The sequence below is a fragment of the Athene cunicularia genome (genome assembly GCF_003259725.1).
Source record: "Athene cunicularia isolate RWA chromosome Z unlocalized genomic scaffold, athCun1 chrZ_part1, whole genome shotgun sequence".
Classification (NCBI taxonomy): domain Eukaryota; kingdom Metazoa; phylum Chordata; class Aves; order Strigiformes; family Strigidae; genus Athene; species Athene cunicularia.
In genome coordinates, this window is record NW_020799142.1 from 19351126 (window position 1) to 19371434 (window position 20309).

Below are 20309 nucleotides of genomic sequence, written 5' to 3' on the forward strand. Positions count from 1 at the left end.
CCCCCCCCCCATATATAGATAGCTGGCAAACAGACAAGAATGGTGGAGTGCTAGCTGGGCAAGGTGCACTTTGGTAAGTTCCTGGCAACAGGAAAAGCTCTACTGCAGCCATTTCATTCTCTTGCTAAAAAAATAAAGGGATTGAAATCCATTCTGCTTACATACTGGTTGTAACTGGAGAGGATTTTTCCATTAAAAAAAAAAAAAAAAAATCAGCCTATATTGTGGAGTAATGCTGAGAAGGACCATGGAGTTATTCCAGAAGAATCCTGGAATTCCTCAAGCATCTTGGATGACTAAACATATAGTCTGACTAAACATATTTGTATACCTACACTTTTCTCCACAGTTCAGTGATGTTTATTCCCCTGCAAATACCTCCCAACCCTAAGCAGTGTACTGTTTCTGGAACATCAATGCTACTATGTTTCAGTGGTGGCTAAGAATCTTATATTCAAAGGACAGAGAAATCCAAAACCTCTTCAAGTCAACAGGAACTCACTGAAGCCAAGGCTTCACCCACAATGAATAATCATAACTGAGTGATCTGGGATGAAAAACATTCTAAAAATGTAAGCTTACTAACAAGAAGAGATATTCCAGAATTATCAGACTCTACTTAACAGCTAAATACAAACAGCAGGTTTTTCAAATATTGTTTTACAGTATTTTACCATTCATATTTTACAGGCAAAACTTTAAGCAGCAGAGATTACCAGAGTATAAATTTCAAAGAAAATAGCTTCAATATTTAGTTTTGTGGAGTTTTTTACTGTGGCCTGCTTTGTTCTAAAGAGTCCTCAGTCTGACGTTTCAACACAAGATGGCACTCTGAAGAGACTTCTCGATTGAAGGAAAAATTAGTGATAGAGAGGATGGGTTTTTTATCACCTCATTCAATATATTCTGAGAAAATTTTGTGCTGTATAATTGTCTCACAGGTCTTTAAAATGCATTCACTGATGCTGTTTGACCAATGGCTTTAATATTTGTAAATGAAGAATTTGGGAAGGCATGGATAGTAAGACAGACATTAGCCATACAAATTATACCATGTAAAAGCTGAGTATGACCACAGAATCACAGAATGATTGAGGTTAGAAGTGATCTCTAGAGGTCATGTGGTCCAACATCCCTGCTCATGCAGGCTCTCTCGGAGCCAGTTGCCCAGGACCGTGTCCAGACATCTTCTAAATGTCTCCGTGGATGTAGACTCCACAACCTCTCTGGGCAACCTGCTCCCATGGTCAGTGTCCCTTAGAAAAGGTGAAAAAGGTAGAAAAAGGTAGAAAAGTGTTCCCTGATGTTCTTATGGAACCTTCTGTGTTTCAATCTGTGCCCATTGCCTCTTGTCCTGCCACTGGGCACCACTGAAAAGAGTCTATCTTTTTGCACCCTCCCTTCAGGTATATATAGACATTAATAAGATCCTGTCTGAGCCTTCTCTTTTCCAGGCTGAACAGTCCTAGATCTCTTAGCTTTTCCTCCTATGTGAGATGCTTCAGTCTCCTAATCATTTTAGTGGCCCTTAGCTGGATCCTCTCCAGTACCTCCATCTCTCTGTTGTATGGGATAGCCCAGAACTGGACACAGTACTCGAGATGTGGCCTCAACAGTACTGGCTCAGGGGAAAGGATCACTATCCTCCACATGGTGGTAATTCCATTGTTTAACGCAGTCCAGGATAACATTAACCTTCCTTACCACCAGAGCACATTGCTGGCTCATGTTCAACTTGGTGCCCACCAGGACCTCCAGGTCCTTTTCTGTCAAGGTCCTTTCCAGCTGGGTGGCCCTCAAAATGTACTGGTGCCTGGCGTTGTTCCTCCCTATGTGCAGGACTCTGCACTTCTCCTTGAACTGCATGAGACTCCTGTCAGCCCATTTACTCCACCGGTCACAGTCTCTCTGAATGGCACCCCATCGGTCTGGAGTATCACACCCTTCTCCCACTTTGGTATCATCTGCAAACTCACTGAGGTACACTATGCTCCATCATTCAGATGATTAATGAAGGTATTAAACAGGACTGGACCTGGCATTGACCCCTGGTGTGCTCCACTAGTTACTGGTCTCCAGCCAGACTTTGTACCACTGACCATCACCCTCTGGCCAGTGTTTCAGTGAGTTTTCAGACTACCTCACTATCTCCTCATCCAGCCCAGGCATCCAACAGCTTGTCTATGATGATCCTATAAAGATAGTGTCAAAGGCCTTACTGAAGTCCAGGTAGACAATATCCACTGCCTTCAGTCACTTCATCATGGTAGTTTATCAAGCTGGTCAACCATGACTTCTATTGGTGAAGCCATGCTGACTACTCCTGATGATTTTCTTGTCAGTGTGCCTGGAAATCATTTCCAGGCTTAGCTGCTCCATCACCTTCCCCAGGATTGTGGTGAGGGTGACCAGACTATAGTTCTCTGGGTCATCCTTTCTTGCCCTTCTTGGAGAGAGGAGTGAATTTGCTTTCCTCCAGTCTTTGAATATGATAGATATATTTTTATTATACGTCTTTTAATCAGATCCTTAAATAACCACTTTTGTTAATGACTTATGATCTCATTATATTTAAATGTTTGTAATAAAAGTACATGCTGAATTCCTAAAACAAGATATCTCTCTACTATTATAGCAGCAAAACTGTTGCATTATTAAAATGCAGCTTAGTACTTCCTTAGAATACTATTATCACCTCTAGAGTAACAGGAAGAATTTCATGTGACACTTAAAAAAATAGCCTTCTAATACAGAACAAAATAATTCTGAAGTTTCTTTGGTACATTATTATATCTGCTTTGGAAAATACATTTTTTAGTTAGATTAACCAAATCATATGGTTGAAAACTGCCTTTGGAGATCAGGTAGTGCTTTTATTCTCTCATATAGGAATAAAATTAGCTTTCATTACAGCTTTATCAAGCTCTGGAACAGGTTGCTCAGAGTGGTTGTGGAGAATCCACGCCTGGAGGTTTTCAAAAGCCAGTGAAAGGCAGTGGATAAAACATGTTTTTCACTGGAGACACATGTCTCATGGGACAATACCTCAGTACTTCAGAATAGGTTTTGTGGAAGTTGTTAAAATTTCCTAAGTTTACTTCTAATATTTAGTCTAATATGGTAGTTTGACAGAAATCAGGAAAATCTATTTAACTGTTTTAACATCACATATGTCAATGATATAACAACTGTTTGAAGATGTCAGAAAGCATTCCAAAAGTTGTTTTTGAAATAATTAAAATCTACCCATTAAGTACAAACAATAGTTCATGCCTCACTCACCTACACAACTTATCTCTCTCACAACTACACAACAGTAACACAAGACTAATAATTCAGATGAGCAGACTCATCATTTTCAGTTGGTTTACCAAGTCTGCCTTCTCTATCTCTCCTCAGCACAAAACCTATCTCTGACCTGTACTTCCCACTGTTTTTCAAAGCTGAGTGAAGAACTACTTCAGAACAGACTGATGCCAGAGCTCCTGAGAGTTGTGCAGCACAGGTCGACTTGCAGGATGCACTGTGATTGTTTACATGAGATAAGGGAGCAGTTTCAATGTAAAGGCTGCAGTCTCAACCCTCGCTAATGATTTCAAAGCTGTTTCTTAAACCTTCTATGAAGAGTGAAATATGTAGGGTTCAGATCACTGTTAAGAATAACTGCATGAAAGAGTGTGGTCTACGTTATACAAATGGTTAAAAAATACTTTTTTTTTTTTTTTTTCTCCTTAGGATCCATATATTCCTTGAAGTTTCCCTGTGTTTTGCAGAAAGACTGCAAATCGTGACATGTAGTGATTCCAGGGAATTTAGTTTTCGGTGACATTCTATATAAATGTGTATCTCTAAACATCCAATTTAGCTTTTATAACTTTCAATCTCAGTGTACTCTTGAAATAAATAATAAAGAAACATGCTATGATGAGAAATTACATTCATCCTCATTTCATATGGGAAAGGTGTGAATACCTACAGGAAAGCATTGCCTACTTTACTGTGGTTTTTAAAAAGAGGATGGAATGAAGCAATGGACTGTGACCTTCATAAAAGAGTGTTACAGCTTCATGATGTACTGTAGTACTTTTCTAAGACTCTTTCTTCTATTCCAGAAAACCTCTGTTCTTCCCCTTCACAGTAATACAGTTGCAATTCCTTGTGAGAGCAGTAGGTTTGTGAGTGTTCTGAAGTTGCCCCACTTACACAATGTGTTTTTATCTACACATGCACTTGTGGAATACACAAATGAACTGTATCTGTAATTCTGGTCTTCTGTATTTCAGGGAACTTCCCTTTGGAATATGGCTTTGGCTAGTTCAGGTCAGCTGTCCTGGCCATGCTCCCTCCCAGCTTCTTGTGCACCTCCTTGCTGACAGAGCATGGAAAACTGAAAAAATCCTTACCTTAGGACAAGCACTACTTAGCAACAACTAAAACTCAGTGTGTTATCAACATTATTCCCATACTAAATCCAAACCACAGCATTATACCAGCTACTAGGAAGAAAATTAACTCTATCCCAGCTGAAACCAGGTCAGTAGCCTCTTTATTTATCCTCAATAAGTCACTAAGGTAGTCTAACAACCTCTGAAGATTCCTGTGTACAATAGGATCCCTGGACCAGCAGGAAACATTTGCATCATTAGATCAGCACCACAGGCTCTGGAGCAAGACAGGTGCCCACTGTAAAAGCATAAAGCCAAACATATGCAATTGTGTTATGCAGCTGTAGTGTCAAATGTAGTGTCAAATGTAGTGTCAGAATGTAGTGTCAAAATTAAACTATAGAAAAAGATACCGAGTTGATCTTACGAGAAAGGTGTTCTTAAGAAAGAAAAGTAAATTGCAATAGATATTAAAACCAGAACACCCCAGGAAAAGTTATCTAGGAAAATAAACACAGTACTGAGAAGAAAGCTTGTGCTGAGAGACTGGTTTAAAGATACTTTATAATGAAAATAAAAACAGACTGTACAGAAAATCTGCAGAAAGGAAAAGCTTTATCTCTTAATTTCACTTGGTACTTTCAGCTGTCCTGAGGATGAGACATATGAAATATGCAAGTCATTAATAACCAGCACAAAAATTTACACCCAGATATAAGAGTTTACAGTAGTAAAACAATGTAATTATTGTGTGATGGCAATTGTTGAATATTTTTAACTGCATTTCAAGACAATTAATTAACTACACTATAGTTCAGGCTGACATACTAGAGGATTACAGAATCAAATTCCTTACTGGCTTCTTTGCAATTGCATGAAACTCCATTAAATACTAGAAAATCAAGACTAAATATATTTAAAAATAACTTCTCAAGCAACAATTTTGCTATGCTTTTATAAATTCGTATGCCTTCTTTGCTGTTGGAAAAAAAGGTCCAAAAACTAGAAGAAAATCTGATTATTAAGGATACACACACCCAGACACGACCCTGTGCGCAGTTGTGTGGAGGAACTGTTCTTTACTGGAAAAGACTGGTGAACCATCCAGAGCTGTTTATGTCTGGATGTCTGTGGCATCTCCTGTGATATGACCAACTACAGATAGAGACTATCTAAGTAATGCCCTTGTGATATGGACATCTGTAGAAAATGGGATCTAGACACAGAATCTAAAAATATAAGAAGAACATAGCAAGGTTCTGATCATTATGAAACCTGGTGAAGTTACTGTGGTACCAAAAGTATAAAAGCTCTTAATGAAGGCCAGGGATGCTACATATGGGAACCGTTAAGTGACATAAGGCTAGATTGCATGTAGCCTTGCCTTAAATGAAAGCCCCCTGCTTCTGCTTAAAAAAGTATGCATTTCTCAGATCTGCTGTTGCAGCAGTATTAAAGTGCTCTTTCAGTTGGGTCATTTTTTATACACATTACATATATGTATGTAGGTATGTATGTATGTGTATGTGTGTGTGCAGCTGAAGCACGTAAAAGAACCATACAATTGACTACTTTAAGCTGCTTCTGCCGGAGCTCAGTAGAGTGAAGCATAAATTTCCTTAGGATTCTCTGGCAAGCTCATGTTCAATTCAAACTAAGATCCTTTCTCACCTTCTACAGAACTGCAAACTCATTAATGGCTCTGTATTGCTTATTGAGTCATTCAAGCATACACAGAGCATGCTGGATTTTTTCCCGCTATCTCCTCCCTGAGTTACATAATGATACCCTTTCATTTTTGTAAAGCTTGCTAGGTTATGCTGCTTGCAAAGGCACTGATGAATATATGTTTAGTGGCAAGCATGTTTGCACTTTCCTGTTTTGAAGCACTGACAAACTCTCAAACAGGTAGCTAAAATGAGCTCTCTTAAAGCTGAAGACAGAGAAAAGTAAATCTGAGGGATTTTAATCTCTAATGCGGGAAAGCAAGAAGAATTTAGATTTTTTTTTAAAATTATTTTTTTATTTAGAGCAGATGACCTTTCATTCTCTTTTCTTTTAATAGTTCATCATGTGAACTGGAATAAATCCTACTGTTTACCTTGTCTTGTGGACCATAAATAAACCCCAATAATTTAAATAATTATATTATCCCAACTTTACTGACTATCCAAACATTACTCACTTTATCTTATCTCATTCTGTAACAGGTAATATGCATAGTAGTGCATTCAAAGATGAACAAGGAACTGATGCCTTTTCTACAGGGTGTGGCTGCTGATAGATCAAGCAGAAAACAGTTTCTAAGAGGTAGATATGAGCTTGAAGAGGCAAAAGAAACACCTGATAGGATTTTCAAAATACAGAGGTTTAACCATGACTTAAAACAGTGTTAATGGAATATGTAGATGCTTTTGCAAATCTTATTAGCAGCCTATTTGCATAGCCTGCCTGCAGTCAGAATGCCTGACCCTGGTGCGAGGGATGACGCTGAGGTGACTTCTGCTACCACGTAAGCAAAAACCTTCCTGAATTTAGTTCCATGGAAGTATCACAGATGATGTCTGATTCAGTTTATGTATAGTTGCTTGCCACACTGTGGAGAAATTCACCAATATCAGGCCATTCACACAAGTATTAAACAGTTTTCAATGGCTTTGATCTTTTAAGGTTACACAGGTTTCCACAGGATTCAGGATAGGTGAAACAAGAAGAATTCTAAACTGCAAGAACAGTCCTAAAGGTAAGAATTTTATTATTCTAATACACTCTTTCACAAAGCTGCACTGATCCAGTAGCTCCAGGCAGAGTGTGTCTCTCATGACTCATCTCACTCTTTTTCACTGTATGCATTCACCAACAGCATGAGAGTGTACAATGTTCAGGATGAAAAATTCCTAGTTCCCAGTTATACAGGAATAAAAGGAAGGAAGAGCTTCTTAACTGGCCAGACTCTGGGAATACCAAACTACATCAGTGTCCCTGCAGTAGGTCACTGCTAGATCAGACACTTCACAGAACATCTCCTCCTACTGCCTTTTTTATCACATTATGGCTCATTCCAGCAGCCCACGAACAAAATGGGGTCAGAACTTCGCAGCCTTGTGGCATTAACACCAGTGTATCTGAATACCATGGTTATGGCTTGATAAGAGCTCAAGGACTGAGGTGACCGTAAGCTTTTAAAAGAATGCCAGAGGATTGGGAAAGCACTCTAATACACTTCCTCTGTCTTATCTGGTTGTGACTACTGTAGCACAATGGTGTTGGATAAAAGGCATTCCTCCTTTACGTTTCTGTGATATTATACAAGCATGGTTTCCATCTCCCTTGCTTGCAATACATGTTTTTCAAATTTACAGCAAAATCTAGTTAATACATATTACATTTTTGCATGTTAAAAGGATATTAGGGTGAAATGCATCCGAAATAATGCAATAGTTTTACAACAGGTTCGTACGGTCCATTGCCATTTAAAGCACTATAAAATGCAGTTTATCCCAGCAAGCATAGCACTTACCCTCAGCATAGGGCCATTCTGGAACACATGGGGTTCATCACAAACTACACAGTATTCATTCAATACTGGTATCCGCTGCTCAGCAAATTCAATAGTCTGAAAACAACGAAAATGAGAATAACAACATCTGCTTAAAAATAATTAAGAGTCAGCTCGTGCTCCACAGTGTTTCATAAATGAGTAAGATATGACATCCTACCTGCACAAGAAAGCCACGGTCTCGTACTGGAATGCATTTTGCACCATAGTTCTGCTGCAAGGAAAAAGTTGAGGCATCTTCAGTGTTGGTAGAGTAATTACAAGGAAATGGTAAAACATTTGTAAATTTTGTGTGCAAATATGCTAATTAAACAATACTTGCATCTAAAAAGATCTCTCATTAGCATAAATCAGCCAGCCATTACAAATAATCAATCCTTTTACTGTTTGCTGAGTGTGGGATAGATTTTTAGCATCTATTTTTAGTTCTTAAATCTGATGAGGTTTTGTATCTTAGCATCCCAAAAACGTTAATCTCAAATGGAAACATGGGTACCTTCACTCAATTCTAATAAGCTGGTATTTGGTAACTTCCATGAAATTTTAACCAAATATGGGCTATCTGCTTAAGTTTAAAAGAGTAATGGAACTTGTAGAATGGCTGAAAATATTTCTATTTACTAAGACCTCACTTCTGTAAGCACCATGCTAACAGATCCACTCAAATTCTTTCTGCCTTTTTCTTTCAACACACAGCAACATAAACTAGAAGGCCTTCTGTTACAGGAGCCAATAAAGTACAAATCTATCTCAGTCAAACTTTGTTTTGAAGGAGTCATATCAGCTCTATTTACAGCTTTTATTTTTTTGTTTATAGGCTTACTTCCTATAATTTCTCTAACTGCTTAATTGGGAAACTGTTCCCTTTACTCTCCTGGGAAACAATCCTCCTAACTGTATTCATGTATGAGATTGAAATAGTTTATCTGAGAACTGAAGAAAAGTTAGAGTCCTGATTCATCACTTCCATCTTCCACTGACTTCAAATTGCAGGTTAGGAACGCAGGCTACCCATATATCTGGTGCCTCCATGTAAAATGTGAAATGGGACTGTTGATGCTGTTCACTAACATCAGTCAAACTGCACCTGACCATGTATGTGATGATTTTGCCTCAAAGTAAATACATTCTAGCAATAAATTACTGGTAGTTTTTATAGACTGCCAAGCAGGGCTTGCACTTCTTCCTTATCAGCTGATAACATCAGTAATAAAATCACTTAGTTGTTTCTTCATTATCTTATCAAAATCAGTGGGACTTTTTTCATGAGACAAAAGTCTTGCTATGTTAAGACATCCTCGCTGGTTCAGAAAAAAATGCATCTCTAAACTGTGACAAATGAAAAGCCTGTTGACTCACCACTCACCTTAAATTAATATTGCTGTGCACATTAAAGGAACCAACCACACAGCATGTATATAAATGATTTTATGATAGTATATCACTGCTTTTAAACCTGATTAGTATAGCTCGCAGCTCATTGAATTAATTTACCATGAGACATAACACACTCAGTGTAATTTCATTATTCAGAATGCACTATTTTGAATATATGTGTGGCATTTCAAGCAAGAATCAGCTTTTTCTTTCTCACTAAGAACATCAAGGTACCACCAGGCTAAGGGAGTGGAGAGGACTGTCTCCTCAGTGTCTCTCCCCAGATCTAACACAGAAAATAGACGGGTGCCTTGAAGAGCACAAAGAGTATTTTAGAGCAAAACCACTCTTTCCTCTAAAGTATAAACCCCATTTTTTTATTACTTCAGAGCACTCTTTCTTAAATTTAAGGATATGTGCTACCCTTTGTTTTCCCAATCTGGGGAAAGAAAGGGGCCCGGTGTGGACTTAATTCCTTCTCTGACCTCTGGCAGGCACCAGCATGTTTGAAGGTTAAGCCTTCCACAAAGCACAAATGCGCAAGAGGTGAGCTGAATCATTACTGCAGTCCTTCCACTACGATGATGATCACATATGCAAAGACGAGAAGGAGAGGTGACTTGGCACATGAACAAGCCACTGGACAGTTGCTTCCCCCAGTAAGCAAATAGTGAAATGAGAAAAGACCTGTGTGGCCAAGGCAATTTTGCAGCACACAAGTACACACTCTTCTTTCTTACTGTAGCAAGAAAGGAGACAAGGAAGGAAGTGGATGATTGAGCTTTTCCTATGGCCAGCTGTATTCAACATGACACGTAAAACCTCTGTCTTGTGTTAAGCAAATTTTGGTTTCACAACTTAAATGTTTGTGCATGCACAGTTGTTTAAATCCTCCTTAAAAAACTGACTCCATGGCTTCTGTCTTCCAATATATTAAATATATCAAATATATTCACTAACATATGTCCTAAGTATTAATGCTTTTGCATAACAAGCATAACAGCATATTTGGAAAAAAAAATAGGAGGAAAATGAGCAAAATAAAAAAAAAATATTACGCACAGCAGCTTGTGAAGGTGATGATGAAGATGGTGTTAAAATACCAATAAGCCCTGAGGTAAGAGAGAGCCTCCTGCTCTCTGCTATGGTGGACTCCTTGAAAGGATCCATTTTGGAAGATTTAGGGGCATTGGAGTAAGTCTTGCTAAGTAACTTGTGATTCTTCAATCCATCCAGTTCTTCCATTCTAAGATTACTGGAGTAGGACCTGCTTAAAAGTTTGTGGGGCTTCAAGGTGCTGTTGTGCTCACATCGAGGATCCCCGGAACTCGACCTACTTAACAGCTTATGGGACTTTAGAGTGATGCACTCCTCCTGCTTGACGGCTGCAGAGCAAGAACGGTTCAATAGTTTGTGCGATTTAATAGCCATTGTCTGTTCAGCCCTAGGGTCACTCGACAACGAGCGGCCAAAGGTTCTGTGAGATTTTGTGGCACACATATCTTCCGCCTTCACTGTGCTAGAGCAAGTCCTTCTCAGGAGTTTGTGAGTTTTGGAGATGCCATCCTGTTCTGACTTAAGTTTTGATTTATTTTTACCACAGCCAGGTGGAGGATAACTTGGCGACCTTAAAAATAAAGAAGGAAAAGACAAAGTTGAAGAATAATCAAAATCTTGTGCAAATCAAGCAATACCACACGTATCTGAAAATTTTTAAGTGTCACCTCTCTTTACGTATTTCACTAGCGATAAATGCAGCCCAACATTTAAAAAATGAGCAATTCTATGTAAGGACTGATTTTCCAATACCAAATAGACATCTTACTCCTATTTACACACAAGCTCATTGATCAAAAATATGACTAACAACTCAAATAGAAGCTAGAGCTATATCCTTACAGCTCCTTGTAAAGGCCTCCGTGTCTCTAAAGAAAACATTTAATCAGGAAATTATCTTTGAAATGAAAACCACATATTTCACATGAGATTTTAATATGTTTGCCCTATCAAAATCTATTTTTCCTATGTAATCACCATGGTGTGATCCCTTTAAACTTATTGTCTTCTGGCCACAGCGTAACAAATTTTATGTCCAGATCCAACAGAAGATAGAAGGAGCAGTGAAACTTGCAGGTAGTAAGGCCAATTTAATTAATCTGAAATTATTTTTAAAAACCTCATAACCTGGGTGCTTTATGAAGACAATTTGAGGCCCTTCTTTCCCGTTTTAGGCAAATTCTAGCTCTCTAACACTAGAAATGAGAATGTGAGGGACGTAAATTATAAATGCATAAAGTAAAGAACAAAGGGTTTTTATGAAACAACATCACATGAACTGTCACATTTCTGTAAGGTTCACATTTGCCTGTCCTTGCAAAGCAAGAACATGTAACAGGTATGCTGAATCATTTTTCTATGCTTTATAAACAACCCCAATCTTCAGAGTATTTTTTGGGATTGAATTGAATAAAAAAGAAGTGAAACCCAAGGAGAGAGGCTGGCAGGTTTCCCCACCCTGTTAGCAAGTGGTGACAGGAGAAGATGCACCTGGAGGTTGCTGACTCACTGTTGCAGTTGGCTCACTACCACCCTCCTGCAGAGAGGAGGTAGGAATGGTGCTCTATGGAGAAAGGGGGTCCCTGCATTTGGGCTGAGCCATCTTTGGACAGGCACTGCAGCAGCAGCCAAACGAGGAGAAAGATTGGGCTGGCTTTTGTATGCCCTTTCTGATTAAAAGAGAACCCCAAGTTACAGCCTGTGCTAGGCAATGGTGTGTGGCATGGTAAGGAATGGGTAAGCTTTCTACTTAAAACACCACCTTCCTCTTCTTCCTTTGAAAAGACAAATAATCTTTTGTCATCTTTGACATTCCTCCCTTCTTCATTGTGAGTGATCACTGTACCCTCTCTCTTTTTTATATATGGAATTTAGAATAGCAAAATTTATCAAAAAGAAGGAATGTTCAAAGAACCGTTCAACTCAAATTCACAGAAGAGGTGACCTGTAAATCCTTCATAAGCAGGAAAACATGCTAGAGTAGTCACATTCCTGAAAGAGGTAAAATCAGAACCTGATTTTACATGCACTTGTGAGTATGAGTAACTGGCGGAAGTCATAATGAATTCAAATGAACTATTAACAAACAAATTTTCTAATACCTTTGTTCTTTGAAATTCTGTGCATGCATTTCAGGAGTGGTGAATAATGAACTACTCAAACTGGAGAGGGATGGGTGCTCAGCAGCTCTAAAAATCAGCCTTTCATTAATGATCATTCTAATTTTAAAAAATAATACACACAGCTGTGGAAAGAACAGCTAGACAATCACATTATTTAAAATATATACTTATTTACGTTTATATTTATATTTATAATTTATATATTTTATTTATATATAAATATATAATTATATTCTTGCTATTCAAGTAACAGTCAAATGTTACCAAGCTATAAAGACACAAATACAGTTTTAATATAAAATTATTTCCAATTCTAGATGAAACATGCCTATTTCAGAGAGCAGGGCACTGAAATGCTCTGCCTTCAAATAGTCTTAGAAGCTGCAGTAGTACCAAGTTCACTTTTGATGTCATGCAAGGCAAGAACTGGAAACCCATGAGGTAAGATATAAAGAAAGCAATTTTCTGTGGAGAAAAGTCAACATTTCACCTTGTGAAGTCTGCTATGGATTCTGAACAGGATATGGTGTTAACAGCTAATTTTCCTTGTTATTACCTGCGCAATGTAGAAAAGATGTGCAGAGGGGATTTCACCTTTTTGTCAGACACCTTCCTATTGTGCGTACAATTAGATTTCTCTTTGCTGTTCTTCCATTGTTGTGTAACAAATGTCTGCATGATTCTGCAAATCAAGAAAGAAAAACAGATTTTCTTATACTAGCCAAAAGATACTTTAATAATATCTGTTCACCATATAGGTGACATGATGCAATGTCCTCACTCTACAGGCTGAGTTTTTCTGCCATGTATGTCGACTGATCATCGGGTGACTCAGTTCCACAAAAAATGCTTTTTTACCCCACATAAGACTGATTTATACAGAACTCTTATGGAGAATACATTCTGTGTAAACAAGCACTGCAAGACTTAATGCTAGTATGCCTCTCATGGAGATCTGGAGACAAACTGATTCAAAAGCATCCTATCCAACAATAGGCATCTGTCTCTCCAGTGACTACAGAGATAGGCTACAGCATCCATACTGCTCAGGTAGGAGCATATTCTCCTAAGGCACAAACATGAATGTCGGGCTGTCAAATATTACAGTCCCCAAAGAGGGCTTAAAGAGAGGACAGAGCCAGACACTTTCCAGAGATGGACAGCAAAATGCAGAAGTCAAGTTGTGGCAAGGAAAGCTAAAAACCATAAAGGCTATAAAAAGAAGACATCGACAGGAAGAGTCGTTAAATAAAATAGGTTGCCCACAAAGGCTGGAGTTTCACAGCTTGTCTGTCTGAGACTCTGGGTGAACTAATCTAACTGAAGTTAGTGTTATTTGGAGCAGGAGGTGGCACTAGGTGACTTCCAAGCCAAATTGCTCTGTGACTCTAATCTAGCAGTGTGGGTCTTTGAGTGATAAAGTAGAAGTTGGTATGGACTTTATTGAAAATTTAGTGAATTTTCTAAGATTAATATCCTCTTGCCACAGACATGAGGGGCCAGGGGGTTCATGGGTTCATGGGTATTCTGACTTCTGCTCAACTGTGAATTATGCAGCTATGACCTTGAAAACATTTTACAGACAGCTTTAGTAATTACCCAATGCACAAATCAGAGACAGTGTAAGAACTGAAACGTTTTAAGAGACTGTTCATGTCTGGTGAGTGTTGTTTTTTTTTTTTTTTTCTTCAAAGTCATCTACCATAGAGATTTTAGTAACATTGCTTCATTTGTAAGGTTACAAAAATGCTGCATTGAGTTCCTTTAAACACCAAATAGCAAAATATTTTTATTTTCTTAAGAGATTTTTAATGTTGTAATGGTCAGGTATTAAAGTCTGTATTCTTGTCATTGTATTACACATACACAAGCACATGTGAAAAGATGACACAGCAAAACTGTTAAATTGAATTGTATCATGAATACATGAAAATGCTATTTTTTTCAATTATTCTTCCCTCTTTTCCTCAAAACACGATGGGCAAATTATGGTGGTACATCCTAGAGGCCACTATGAAAGTATAGGCCCCTTAGAGTATGCATGATGCTCAAAAAGATTCCTAATTCAGAGGCTTCGCCATCTAAGCAGAAACATGAGATTGAACACTCCTAGCTACAGTCTTTTGAACTTTTGCAGCTTACTTCCTAAATGCCAGGAAAGTGACAGAAAACCCTGGCAGGGAGCACAAATCAGGTTCTTCTCAACAATTGTCAAAACTGAACTTAAAGAGGTAACTTCTATTACTTTTTATTTAAAGAAAAACAAGTTCAAAACACTCTGATCCAACCAACCTGACAACCTGTGAATTTTATCCTACCTGACGTGGCCTGGGAACTAAAAAGAGTGTTAATATTTGCCTAAAAACAGGGGTTTACACTTTTCCAGACTTACTTTTTCAGCTGATGTCCCAGCCCAAATCTTTCCTTAGTAGAGATCTGAAATACATCCACAGTTGGCACTATAGAAAGAGGAGATATTGTATATATATATATATGAACTTACAGCAATAACCAAGAACTCATATAAACCATATAAATCATATTTAAGGATCCTGTTCTATCTGGACCTTTAATATAGACAATGCCATAGAAACAATGATGAAATTGAATTGGAAATTCAGTTGAATTTAATTCTCCAAAATGTATCTTTTCCCATTAATTTGAATTACAAAAACATGTCTTTGCTTTTTGTATTATACAAGTACTAGAGAGTAGCATCAGATTAAATGTATCTGGACTGGTAATTCATCTTGCATAATGTCTTAAATTTTTTTCCAAGTTAGTCTTTACACACTACAGTTCCTGTGACTATGAAGAAAACTCAGAGTGGAATAAACTGAATTAATTAGTATCTGGATTTTCCCTCTGAGGGTGTTTTAGTACTAGATCCTCTGATATATGAATTCCAGTGGCCAAAGATTACCCTGTATTTTCCTCAAGACTGTCCTAACATTGGTATATCCATATTCATATGTCAGAAAATGGAAAGTGTATAGGGTGAAGGCTGGAAATTAGCTCTTAGTATTACTAAAATCCTTTAATAACATTTACTAGATAGAAGTGGCAGATGGAATCCAGCACTTGAGAGAGCCTCATGTCCTCAAGGCAGGAAAACAGACAACACATATTACAAGCATGAACAGACTTTATACTTTGTGTTACATAAGATGGTAATGACTACTGTTAAATAAAAAATGAATGAATGCAAAAAATCTGGGGTTGGTTCAGATTTTATTACAAAAATTAAATCAGCACTTTAAAATCTATTTTATTCTTATCATTCATAAAGTCAGATTTTATTCAGAATGTCAAAGTTTATCCTTTAATTTAGCTTTAATAAATTAAATTTTCAAATAAAATATGGTATATCTAACCTGGCTATCTAATTTTACTTACTTCAAAGCCTAGTAGACAAACTTTCTCAAATGTTATTATCAAAATAAAATCTCATATTTTAAAGACAAACTGGTTATTTTTTTCAAGAGAAATTAATTATTTGATTAGGGGTGGCAATGTCTTTGGACTGTCAAATTTAGGACACATGGTAGAGGGGGAGTATTTTCAATTACAATCATCATACCTAGACAAGCAGTCTTAAAATCTGACATCTAGACTACAATTGGTGTCTGATCTCTACAGCTAGAGGAGACAACCTGGCATCTCTAAAGGCTAATTCATCCTCATCTAAGACAGGTTTCTAAGGCATGTTGGAGAAACTGTGCACAAATACAATAACAAGATAAGCTATGAACTAGAAGAATGACCATCTAAAACCAGGATATTACACAGCTACAAGGTGGTACTAATACCCCATATTGTGCTGTGGAGTATACTGCATTTCTGTTTCTTTTATCAGTCAACAGAAGATACTATAGGAGAAAAAAAAAAAAAAGTAGCGTAAAGTTGTGGCCCAGCAGTCTCAAAAAACCCATATTTAAGGAGGAAGAGGAATTCACAGAGAAAGGGTCTTGTTAACACAAAAGATGCTGGATCTCATTGTCCTTTTCTAGCAAATGAAGAGACATGGCTGCAACAGCAGCTGAGCTCATAAAACCAGTATCAGCAAAGCACTTGTCTCTGGGCCTGGTCTTGCCTTTCTTGCACTCCCACAGGCAGATGCATGACTGGAAACAAAGCTTCCCATTTTAACCTTGTCAATGGTGCAGAAGATATCTTGCTGTTACTTCCCATTTCACTAGATCATTTCTTCAGGCTTCACCTTCTCTTATTTGCTATACTTTTTTGTTTTTTAAATTCCATTTTGATAGAAGCATTCTGAATACTAACACTGCTACCTGCTATGGCAAATACATACTTTAAGATCTGTGTATCTAGAAAGATTGAAGCAATAAAATAGACAAAAGACCAAAGTCAAGGAAAAAAAAAAAAGTTTGATATAATGAAATGCTTATTTGAATGAACAGAATATAGCTTATAGCTAGCATAAGCAGGCAACATATCCTATAAAAAAATCTCATTGGGACATATTTTGCTAAACATATTATGACTGGAAATATCTATTCATTTTCCAAAGGCGGAATTCTCCCACAGATACAAGCCTGAGCTGACAGCTTGTACTGGAAGCCTCCAAATCCGGGGAAGTTACGATCCATATTGCAACTCAGTTCTAACTTCCCACTGTAAAAATATATCTGAAGTTGCCTCTTGCACATGAATGTTTCCAGATCTTCAAAATCAGTTGATTCTTCAGGAGTCTGACCATTTTTACTCCCATGAGGAAGCTTTGCCACTTAATAACTCATTCAAATCTAAAGATTCCCAGAGCTCACACAGCCATATAGAAATCAGAAGCTGAAAGGATATCATGGTCTGATTCTTCAAAGGTGTGTGGAAGAGGGCATATTAATGTTCTGCACAGGTCTGGTTATGTATACCTTATCAGTGATATCTTATCTGTGCAAACGACACCTGATTTCCAAAATCAGGAAATCATCTATTAGAAACTGTAGATCTTTATCCTTAACCCTTGTTCCTAGAGGAAGCAGTTGCATTTCAAAGGATGCCAGGAAAACTAGTTCCGAAAATCAACCTGTGAAAGTCTAAAATAGATGCCCATGTCATTATTGAGGGCCTAGCCATGCAAATATATATAAGCATAATTTCAAACCAGTAGGACTACTCTCAGCAGATCAAAGCACATGCAGGGTCAAAGATTTGGCCTTGTGAATGAGTATCTATAATCACCTAGTACATGGTTCAGACTGAGACACCACACAAGGCACATGAAGAGTACACAGGTGACTAACCTGGACCATTTAAGTACTGTGTCAGTGAACAGTGCAACCGCACGATTATAGGCTCTGTGCGAATCACATCCCAAGCCACAGCAATCTCTTCCTAGTTGAAGATAAAAAAGAATATGACACCATTAGCCATCACGAGAAACTGTTTCATTTTGTCATTCTATCTTAGGGTTGTTACAAACACCACCTATTTATTTACCCTGTTGTGGAATATCTACTCCACTTTAAACTTGAGACTTAGAACAAACTATTGCCTGCTGATGCCCCTAACTAAAGTGTTAAACTGTTTCCAGTTCCTGAGTATGCTTATTTAAACTGAGCGCAGGTTTATACACAACACTACATCTACAGTGCAGGCAGACACACTGACATCTATCAGGATATACTGCTTCAAAGCTGAGAAGCAAAGGAGCAAACAAAAATGAAAATGACACTCATTCCATAACACAGGGCAAAGGAAACTTTTGCTCCTTATGACTGGTTAAAATAATTCAAGGTATGATCAGATTTTCTTAAGTTTTATAAAAGCCCAAGAACAACTATATTATGTGCTGTCCTGACCTGAAAATATGACATCTGTGCATAAGCTAACCGTGCCCCTAAAGGCACTAATTTGTGTTCTCTATCTAAAGGACAGGAAGTTACTGCACAGATGAGGTGAGTAAGTGTGGAGTTAGTGACAGCATAAGTGTTAGAGAAGCCATGCTGCCAGTTGACAGCACCACTGTCCTATGTCTCCTTTGCCACTCAAGCTTCTCCCTAATCAGCTGCAGATGTTGATCAGCACACAGGAGAGCTCTAGCCAAGGTCTTCTTCCCTCCAGGACTCTAAAAAAAAAAAAAAAAAAAGTATTTAATTGATATCAGTTAAAACATTTATCATTTACAAAGCGTGATTGAAAGGAAATACACATGCAGTAAATAAAAGCCTGCAAAGCATTTTAACAATGTGATAATAAAAGGAAAAAAAGAAACCTTTCCACTGACTAGCAATCAATAATGTGACAGCCACTTGTGAATATCGTCTCCAAAAAAAGGAAAGTCTCAGTAGTTGTCTAGAGAGTCTGATGTGTACCAGAATTAAATGGATATTGAGGTTCATTATGTAATTCTGTGATTAGATTACTTACATCAAGAAAGCTAACATCAATATGCAGATCAATATCTACATCATCAATGGCTCCATATTCCCTAAAAGGAAAGAATTACATTATGTTAGACCTTTTTAAGATACTCCTCAGTCCAGGAGTACTTATATCAGGGATGATTTTATAAAGGATAAACTTGTATGTAAGAATGGTTCTAAAATACACATTTACATAGATTGGATCAATATTCCCAGTGGGTGACCATCTGCTGCACTAAAAATTTCTTTCAGTGGATCTTGCTTAAACAGGCTAAATCTTTTTTTTCTACTAATTCCCCCAAATTCTCTCTCCATTGCTGCAGTGTATTTTTGTCTGATGTATTGCACAAAGAAATCAAGGAAACAATAATGGTCACATGCTGCTCCTATTTATGACAAAAGAAAACCCTAGTTAATTTTCAAAAGTATTTCAGTTTAACAGCCAGTAACCTAAGGACAGGCTTGAGATAAATCATTGAAGACAAACAAAACATAGCCTAGAGGGTGGCATGTTTTACCTGTGGGATTGCTTCATACGTTCTAGCAATTGTTTGTCAAAACATAAAGACTGCCCTGTAATGCGCTCAAGGCAATAGATACCTTATTTTATCTGTTATGTGTAGTAATGCTGGAATCCTCAAGGTTCAGATTTAACTTAACGCACATGTGAGCTTCATTGCCATCTGAAATTTTACATTTAAAGTGTGACTTTTCTACCTCTTCTGACTCATTCTGATTGCTCTTCCCCAACATATTTGAAAACTTCTGAAAAATAGGCCTAGAAAATATTCATTTATACACCTAAATAAAAATTTTTTTTCCTTTTAATTTAAAATACTTAACTGGACAATACTGTAAAAGTGCAATCTCAATTTTTCACAGATTAGCTTCTAGCCACTAGGCTTTTTTCTTTACACTGCATTTATATGCTTGCTCTCACAGTGACTTACACGCTTTTTTATTAAACTAGACTAAGACAGTGCACAGTGCCAGTTGTGCATAAGTTGATAAGGTAATTTTGAAATACAAAAATATTTTTGTGAATGTAACTACCTCCTACCAAACTGGCCTCTCAGCCCATGGTAGGATCTAGGTAGCATTAGAAATGCTTTAACTTCCTGTGAAGTTTGGTGGACGGAAAATCTATCAAGCCTCAGCATCTCAATGGTTCTCTCTGTTTGGGTCCAAAGCCTCTCTCTGGATCAGAAGCATCCACACATGGCACACAGGGGGCAGGTAAACAGCTGGCCAGGGCTGTGTTACCTGGAGACTTCCCAGCCGTCCTGACTGCTGCTCCAGGGTCTGCTCACCCAGAGCTGTACAGGTGCCTGCTGACCTCCTACAGCTCAGTGAAGACCTGACTTTGAAACAGTGCAATTCTCCACCCACTGAATAGTTCAGCCACTATCCTACAGACATC

At 37.8% G+C, this 20309-nt stretch overlaps 1 protein-coding gene across 1 annotated transcript in view; it reads right to left on the reverse strand.

Annotated features, from left to right (window-relative positions):
* The window catches only part of PARP8 (poly(ADP-ribose) polymerase family member 8), a 133052-nt gene that overhangs the window by 31632 nt on the left and 81111 nt on the right, over positions 1-20309 (reverse strand). Inside the window, exons 7-13 of the mRNA XM_026865796.1 lie at positions 18894-18954; positions 17768-17858; positions 14893-14959; positions 13057-13182; positions 10384-10948; positions 8105-8158; positions 7906-8001 (exon numbers count right to left, since the gene is read on the reverse strand). Coding sequence (XP_026721597.1) covers positions 7906-8001; positions 8105-8158; positions 10384-10948; positions 13057-13182; positions 14893-14959; positions 17768-17858; positions 18894-18954 — 1060 coding nt within the window. The remainder of the gene's footprint in view (positions 1-7905; positions 8002-8104; positions 8159-10383; positions 10949-13056; positions 13183-14892; positions 14960-17767; positions 17859-18893; positions 18955-20309) is intronic.